General features: G+C 50.6%; 1 protein-coding gene across 1 annotated transcript in view; it reads left to right on the top strand.

Annotated features, from left to right (window-relative positions):
• The first annotated feature begins 431 nt into the window (after window positions 1-431).
• Window positions 432-8795, top strand: part of LOC107108497 (diacylglycerol kinase delta-like) — a 44116-nt gene continuing 35752 nt past the window's right edge. The window contains exon 1 of the mRNA XM_015408934.1: window positions 432-501. Coding sequence (XP_015264420.1) covers window positions 439-501 — 63 coding nt within the window. The 5' untranslated portion in view covers window positions 432-438. The remainder of the gene's footprint in view (window positions 502-8795) is intronic.

Genomic DNA, 8795 nt, shown 5'->3' with positions numbered 1-8795 from the left:
GAGGAGGCTCAAGGCATTGTGTTCTTGGCTGAGGGATGCCAGCTATAGCAGTACGAGTGAAAGAGACCTTGCTCTGCAAAATCGTGATGGCCTCATCGATAGAGAAACCTTCAACCTTGTTGGGTTTAACTTAATTTTGCAACATTGGCCTGGAAACAGCTTGAGAGAAAGAGACAGGCAGGGAACGGAAGTTGCAGACAGCAGAACTGGAAATTGCACCAGTGTTTCCTGTGTCAGAGTAAAGACAGAGCAGCAGGGTTGTTCTGGAAGGGCCCTCATTCCATCCAATCCAAACGGCTCTTGTTTTTTCCAGGGCAGACCTCTGGGGAAAGATGGCCCTGAAAGCAGGGCGGAAGCTGGCAGTGCATGGTGCTGGTTGACTGAACCCTGTGATGCCATCATGAAATCTCTCTTTCTCCCTCCTCCAGCCCTAAAGAAATGCCCCTTCAAAAAATTAATAAGGCAGTGAATGATCAGATAACACTCATGCACTTCAGAAAGGTAAGAAAAATTAGGCAGCCCACCTGCAGCTTAGGAGAAGGGGCAGGACTGGTGACTGAGCCAGTGTTTGATTTGTCAGTATGTTCTGGTAGGATTTCTGTTGTAAAGCTGGGTCCTCCCCCCACCCAACGCCACCCCATGGCTGAAGGATGCACTCTGAGCTCTGCTCAGCCTTTCTTGTATCAGTCCAGGTTCTTGGTTGTCCTTCCTTTTTGCATTGGGAATCAATCTGTCTGCCACAACCACTCCACACCACAACTGTGGACCAGGGAAGTTTAAAGAGAAACACAACACCATCCCATTGCAGTCTGAAAGCAACGTGCTAGATCCTCCCACTCAGGGCCACCGTCAGCACACCCTAAGACGGGGCAGCTGCCAGGGCCCAGGACTTCTGGTGGAGCCCGCGGCCACCGATCCCCACACACGCACCTTCACTGCCACGAACTTCTGGTGGAGCCCACGGCCACTGATCCCCACACACGCACCTTCACTGCCACCTGCCTCTGTACCTGTGCTCCTGACTGCATTGACAGAGGACAAGTGGGTGGTGCACAGTGGTGGCGCTCCTGGTGGCAGTTGGCAGCAGCACTCCCAGCTGCATGTACTAGCCAGTGCTGTTGGGGAAGGGGTGTGCAGGTGGTGCGGGCAGCTGAGCATGGGCACCCATGCTCAGCTGCCTGCACCACTGGCCCATTGTATGCCCAGGGCCCCCCAAAACGTGGAACTGGCCCTGCTCCCACTGCTGTTGGTTTAATCTTCAGTCACCAAATGCAAAAGGTTCGGGACCTGTTTTGGGATTTCTCTCAACAGCTTGTGCTATTGTGAGAGTGGGGGGTTGTGTGGGACGGGCCAAAGAGATGCTCACACCAACGTACTCAGCTTGACTGACTGGAAACTGACCCTTGCAGTTTTAACATGTTTGGGGACAAACAGTAAGATGTTAATTCTGAGCCCCAGATAAAGGCCAGCTGTGGCAGAGGAGTTGTGAGGTGGCGGGGAGGAAGGCAGCAGTTCCATTTCCTACTGATCACGTCTCCCATAAGGAGATGCTTTTGCTCACTCAGGTAAGTTGTCACCCTTGACAGACACTGGAGTTTCTACTCTAGAAAGAAGTGGGACACAGCAGGGAGGAACAGATCAGCACATGGGAGGAACAGAAACCCGATCTAAGAGCAGCAGGCTGCTGCTCTGCATGTGCCCTGTGGGCTGGTCTGCACATGAGCATGCCTTCCCAGGGAATCTGAAGGATCAATAGGGTTTTCCGCTGGGCACCCCTGTTGTTTGAGGCGAGGTGAATGGCAATGGATGGTTAAGGCCACCTCAGTTGTGGCACCACATCCTGCCAATGGTATTCCTTGCAATGTTCATTTGGTGCCTTCCTTGTTTGGCCTTGAGATACCTGCCAAAGACCTTTTCGTTTCCTCAGGTCAAGGATTTGGTTCAATTGCTATCCCCCTCCCCTTCCTTTCTTTTCATGTGTAACTTTGGTCCACTAGGGATTTTTTGTTTTGTTTTTTTGTTGCTGGAATATCATGATATAATTTTGTAGTGTTTTAACTTTACTTACTGTTGCTGATCACTGCTTGATTGACTTTTTGGCAAAGTGAGGCAAATGTGATCTTAATAATTGAAAATTAATTATGTGCCAACAAACCTAGGCTTGATACTGTGTACATTTGACAAGCTGCTGTGACTGGCCCGGCCCTCAGATCAGCATATCTCTAAATCTCTATGACACCACATCTTCATGTACAGATTTGATTTCTTTCACATTATATGTTTTTTACAATGTAGTGTGTGAATGGGGGTCTGAGAGTTTTGTGTGTGTTTGAGTAGAGTGTGTGTGTGTGTGCCTGGAAGTCATGGTTGACTTTTGGCAACGGCTAGTGGGGCTTGGACATTTCAGAGAGGTGGCTTGCTATTGCCCGCCTCTGCGTCCTAGCCCTGATATTCCTTGGAGGTCTCAATTCCAAGTACTTGCCATGGTTGGCCCTACTTAGCTTCTGAGATCTGATGAGATCAGGCTTGCCTGGGCTATCCAGGTCAGGGCATGGGGTCTCTGATATTTGCAGAATACTGTGCCTTGGGAAGGTCAGGGTTTTTTTGTTACAGGCAGTAACTTCCTTGTCCCTCCCTCCTTGCAGTACTGCCATGCAGAGGCGCAGGTGGGTGATTATTGTCTTATCCCCCTTTTTGAGGGGGGCATGGGGAGCTCTTCCTCCTATTGCCATAAAAATTCTGGAACTGCAAAGGGATGCCAGGGCAGCCTGGCAACAATGCTGTATGTATTTATTTATTTTTGAGATGTATCCCGCCCTACCCTGTGAGCAGACTCAGGGCGGCTTAACAACAAAACTCCAACAGCAAAATCATACATTCATTATAAAACAGTTCATTAAAACATTAGCTCAACAATTAAAATTAGTCAACTAATTCCTGACAGCATAGCAATAATTTCTTCTTCTTTCAGTGTCTGCTGGGCTTATGCCAGGGAGGGCGGGGTGTGATCTGCATAAACAGATCACTCAGTCCAGGCACACCAAGATGTAAGTAAAGCCATGGGTGCTTGAGCAGGGGAGGCTGATGTTATTTGATGTCCGCCGATAAGTCCTGCAGGGCCCTGATCTCAGTCAGGAGCATATTCCATCAGCCTGGGACCAGTGCTAAAAAAAGCTCTGGCCCTGGTTGAGGTAAATCAGATGTCTTTCAGGCTGGGGGTTGCGAAATGGTATTGGTCTGAAGAGCACAAGGCTCTTTGGTGCACATGTGGGGAGAGATGATCTCACAGATATGCTGGTCCCTGGCCACATAAGGCCTTACAGGTTAATACCAAAACCTTAAACCGGACTTGGTAATCAACTGGCAACCAGTGCACCTGGCACAGCACCAGCTGAATGTGCACCTGCATAGACGTCCCAGTTAGCAGGCGCGCCACTGCATTTTGCACCAGCTGAAGCTTCCAGGTCAAGTTTGAGGGTAGGCCTGCCTAAAGCAAGCTGCAGTAATCAAAACCGGAAGTGATAGGGTTGCCAGCCTCCAGGTGGGGCCTGGAGGTCTCCCGCTTTTACAACTGATCTCCAACTGTCAGAGATCAGCTCCCCTGGTGAAAATGGCTGCTTTGAAGGGTGAACTCTATGGCATTGTACCATGCTGAGGTCCCTCCCCTCCCCCAACCCCGCACTCTTCTGGATCTACCCTCAAAGTCTCCAGGTGTTCTCCAACCCAGAGCTGGCAACCCTAGGAAGTGACTGTTTCATGGATCACTGTTGCCAAGTCATGAGAGGAGCAGTAGGGAACCAATTGCCTGAGTCCAGCCAAAGATGATAAAAGGCTGATCTGGCAACATTAGTGACCTGGGCCTCCATAGAAAGGGAGGCGTCTGGAGTCATTCCCAAGCTCCTCACCATTGGCGCTGGTGTCAACGTTGCCCCACCAAGGGTAGGGAACCAAATTTCCAAACTCATCCCCCCATGACTCATGAACAGGACCGCCGTCTTGGCTATGTTTCAGCTGGCTCTCTTGTAACCATTCAACCCCAGACCCCAGCACCCTGGTCAGATTATCCAGGGCGGATTCCGGCTAGCTGTCCATTAACAGATACAGCTGGATGTTGTCCAAACCTCTGGATTAACTGGGCGAGAGGGTGCATGTAGATGTTAAATAACATCAGGGAGAGAATTACCCCCTTGCAGGACGCCACATCCTCTCCCCAAGTGCCACCCTCCGTCCCTGACCATGGAGAAAGGAGGATATCCATTGTAAAGCTGTTCACCAAATCCCTGCGTCAGTGAGATGTTGGATCTAAAGGTCATGGTTGACTGTGTCGAATGTTGCTGTCAGATCCAGTAGTAACAGCAGTGCCAACCCGCCTCGATCCAGATGTCTCCGGAGGTCATCCATAAGGGCTACCAGTGCAGTCTCCATCCCATGGCCAGGGTGGAAGCCGGATTGAAATGGGTCCAGGATAGAGGAGTCATCTAAGAACACCTGGAGGTGCTCAGCTACCACTCTCTCAACCACCTTGCCCAGGAACGGAAGGTTCGATACTAGGCGGTAGCCGGCTAGGACTATATGGTTCAAGGAATGTTTTTTCGAGAGCGGACACGCAACCACTTCCTTCAGGCAATCCGGGAATGTCCCTGAAGACAGGGGCAGGTTGATAGTCTCTCCCAGAGGAGCCTGAATTCCTTCTCCACAGGCTTTAACAACCCAAGATGGACACGGATCCAGGAGACAGGTGGTGGGTTTCACAGCGGCCAGGGTATTGTCAACCTCTTCCCAGGAGAGTTAGCTGAATCAGTCCAAAGGTGGACTGGAAGACGGTCAAGGGGCTTCCAGTACACTTAGTATCTCAACCGTGGCAGGGAGGTCATGGCGGAACAACAAGATTTTGTCCACAAAATAGCTTGTAAATGCTTCACAGCTGATAGCCAATTCCTAATAATTTTGATTCCCTTGTGGTAGGGACGTCAGTGACATAATTATCCTAAACAATTGGGCTAGGCAAGAGGTTAGCAGACGCAATGGAGGCTGCGTAAAATTCCTACTTGGCAGTCTTAACTGCCATCTCAGAGGTTTTCAAAAGCAACCTAAAAGATGTTCTTGTAGCTTCATCACAAGTATGCTGCCACCCTCGCTCTAACTGTCTTGGCTCCCATTTCATCCTCCTAAGCTCCGGAGTATACCATGGAGCTTGTTTAGTGTGGGGGCAAAGAGGGTGCCGAGGAGTGATTTTGTTCATAGTTTCCGAGAGATGGTGATGCCAGTCCTTGACCAGCTCATCCAATGAATTGTCAGGGGGCAACGGATCCCGCAGAGCATTCTGGAAGCTAAGTGGATCCATTAGTCTCTGCGGGCGAGCATAAATCAGCTCGCTTCCAAAAAGGGAGGAGTTGGGGCGCTCAGCCAGACCTTGAGAGCTAAGTGGTCTGACTACAGCACTGCCTCTGTGGCCATCAGTTCCACATCCATCCCCACCACAAAAAGAAGATCCAGCGTGTGGCCTACTTGATGTGTTGGAGCCAATACAGATTGGGAGAGTCTCAGCACTGTCATGGATGACTCTAGGTCCCTGGCCTGCAAGGAGGTTGCATAATCAGCATGAACATTAAAGTCCCCCAGGACTAATAGCCTAGAGTGCTCCAGCACCCAGCCAGATACAGCTTCCAGCAGGCCCGACAGGGTATCTTCTGCTGCGTTGGGCAGACGGTATACCAGCCAGATAGCCAAACTCCCCTCAGCATTCCACACAAAGCCTACACATTCAAGGCCGGCAATATTTGGTGTGGGGAGACCCCTGAAGGAGAAAGACTCCCGGATGAGCAGTGCCACCCCCTGCCCATCTGTCCAGGACTGGTGAAGGATTGAGAAGCCGGGGGGGGGGGCAGCTGGTTAAAGACGACAATCTTGCCCTCCCTCACCCAGGTCTCAGTCACGCATGCCAGGTCTACATTTTGAGCTGCAAGATACTCTTGCAGAGCTGAGGTCTTATTGTTAATAGAGCTGGCGTTGCACAACACCAGGGTCGGAGAACGGTAACCCTTCCTAGCCCCACTACCAACATCTCTTGGGATAGGACAAAGGTGGGAAGGGGACCGAGCATAACTGTATCTCTGTCTCCTTTTTTATAATACCTCATCCCACCATCATACCTCCCACGCCCCCCAATCACTGGAATCCCTGACATTATTGTGGCTTCTGGTCTTTCGTTGCAGGATCACTGCCTGAAGTAGGGTGCCACCCTCCAGTTGGGACCTGGAATTCTCCTGGAATTACTACAGTTCTCCAGACTACGGAGAACAGTTCTCCTGGAGAACATGGCAGCATCAGGGGGCAGACTCTGTGGCATCACATCCCTGCTGGTCTCCTTCCCCTCCCCCAAACTCCACCCACTCCAAGCTCTGCCCCCAAATCTCAGGAATTCCCCAGCCTAAAGTTGGCAACCTTAGACTCTGAGAGTTGATATCTACTAGCTCATTTGGGAGGGGAGATCTCGCTGGCCGTGGGGTGGTCTGGCCCAGGCCAAGCAAAATTGCTGTGGTGTTGTGGATGTGACTCCTGCCAACCTAGCCGTTCGAAAGCAAGAAATTGCAAGTAGATAAATAGGTACCACTTCAGTGGGAAGGTAACAGCGTTCCGTGCGCCTTGGTGTCTAGTCATGCCGACCACATGACCACGGAAACGTCTTCGGACAGCGCTGGCTCTTTGGCTTTGAAACGGAGATGAGCACCGCAACCCTAGAGTCGGATTCGACTGGCTTTCGAGCAAGGGAACCTTTACCTGTGGATGTGAATGGATTCCATCAGCAATCGCCTCTCCTGCCCTGGCAGGTGTGAGTCAGGAAGGCTTCCTTAGTCCTTTGTCTGGTCCTTGCACTCTGTGCAGCAGCCTGTTCTCCCACCCCACCAGAAGGGAGGGAATGAGGTGGTGGGATTGCACTGGGCTGTTGGGCTGAATGATTTGCAGGCGCAGAGAAGCTCCTTTGGTCGTGCAGTGAGGGCTCCAAGCTTTTGTTCCCCTCTGTCAGTCGCAAAGAGAAACAGGCTCGGCAAGGAGCCAGGCACACATCTTCCTGTTCTCGCTTGCCTGTCTCGGTCTTCCTCTCCCGCTCTATTTTTATCCCTTGTCTGTCCACCTGCTGCTTCCCTGACTCACTTCCTTGTCGCTTACCTGCACGGCAAGAAAGGCAGGCGTGGCTCATTTTGCATACAGCCCTCCCATTTGCTGGGGAGGCTCCATTGAGGAGACGGGCTCTGTGCTGCGGAGCCCCGGGCAGGCTTGTCCCCCTGGAACAATGAATGGCCAGGGAATGCTGGAGGAGAGAGGAGTGCAGAAGGAACGTGTCGCCAGAGCCTGGTGATCCTACAGGGCAAGGTTTGGACAACTGCACACTGCAGGGAGCTGAGCGTTTTCCCCTGCATGCTTTCTCCGTCTCCTTCTCTCTTTGCTCAAATGCACATTCGTGGAGGGGGGGGCACTTCATTCCATACTGGGTTTGGAAGAGTTGTTGCAAAGCAGTGAAGCCCTTGTACATGGTTTCTGTCTCCAAAAGTGAAGCACAGGATGTACCTGGCTGCATTCCTGCCCAATAGTGGTGACTCTCGAGGTAGTGTGTATTTCTTGACAGAGGCATGATGGTTTTCAGCATGCAGTGGAATTGTGGAACTGGCCTGTGACTTTAGGGGCATGTTTGTCAGGTGTGTCCCGTCCCCCTGCTGTTTTTTTTTTTTTTTTTTTGTTGCTGAGCATCTATCTGTTGTATTTGTTCTCCCTTAGATGCCCTGTGCCCATTTCCATAACGTGCAGGCATCAATGTAGAGGAAATGCAGCTGCTTACACTCCCCGCTCCATCTCCTCTTTATGGTTCATATAATGTTTATATAGCATCAGGAAGGGGCCAAAAGCTTTGGGAGACAAGAGGTTCTGCTCAACCCTAGGAGAAAATGGGATGCTCCCCAAATATAAACCTGCAAGTCTGCTGCATGTGTAGCCACAAAGCCCTTTAGAAAGGAGGCATGCTGCCTCCCACACACTCTTCCATTGTCTCTTCAGCACAGGCTAGATTTACTTCCTTCTCACGCTGGGGCCCAGGCTGCTCAGGGTGCTGGTAAAGGAGAGCTGGGGGAGGGCGCAGTGCCACTATCACTAGCCAAAGAGAGGAAAAGAAGCATAGACTTTGTGTCCATTTACCCTGAATTTTCCTCACAATGACTTCTGCTTGGTTCTCCTACTTGAAATAAACAAGGCTAGAATAATTTCTACATGGTTTAGGTAAGAGGTATTCTGTATGTAAATTTCGATTTTAATGTAGTGTATAGATTGTATTAGAAGTACTGTTTTATTGGTTTTAATGTTGTAAGCCGCCCTGAGCCGCTTTGGCGGGAGGGCGGGATAAAAATCAAATAAATAAATAGATAGATAGAGTGTAAGGATTCCAGGGCCCTTAATGGTTAGTTTGAGGGGGGGGGGTTGGTAGCCTGCCAAAGGCCTTTTTGTCAGCACTACAGGTCCTTCTGTGGGAAGAATGATTTGTCTTCCTGTTAAGGTTAAGATGAGAGAAAGTAGCTGGCCCAAGGTCACTCGGCAAGCTTCCATGGCAGACTGGGGATTCAAACCTCGGCCTCAGATGCTAATCCAAAACTTTAACCTAGGTTTGCCATATTTTGAAAAGCAAAAAGAGGGCATATTTCCCGACTGACTACTTCAACAAACTGATCACTTTGACAGATCTCATTTTAAATACCCCTACTATTTAAGCTGAAGCTTGCATCCACCGGGGGGGGGGGGGGGGGCAC

This window comes from Gekko japonicus, unplaced genomic scaffold (assembly GCF_001447785.1).
Source record: "Gekko japonicus isolate JY-2015 unplaced genomic scaffold, Gekko_japonicus_V1.1 scaffold19, whole genome shotgun sequence".
NCBI lineage: Eukaryota > Metazoa > Chordata > Lepidosauria > Squamata > Gekkonidae > Gekko > Gekko japonicus.
Note: the sequence above shows the minus strand (reverse complement) of the source record. Positions and strands in the feature narration are given on the sequence as shown.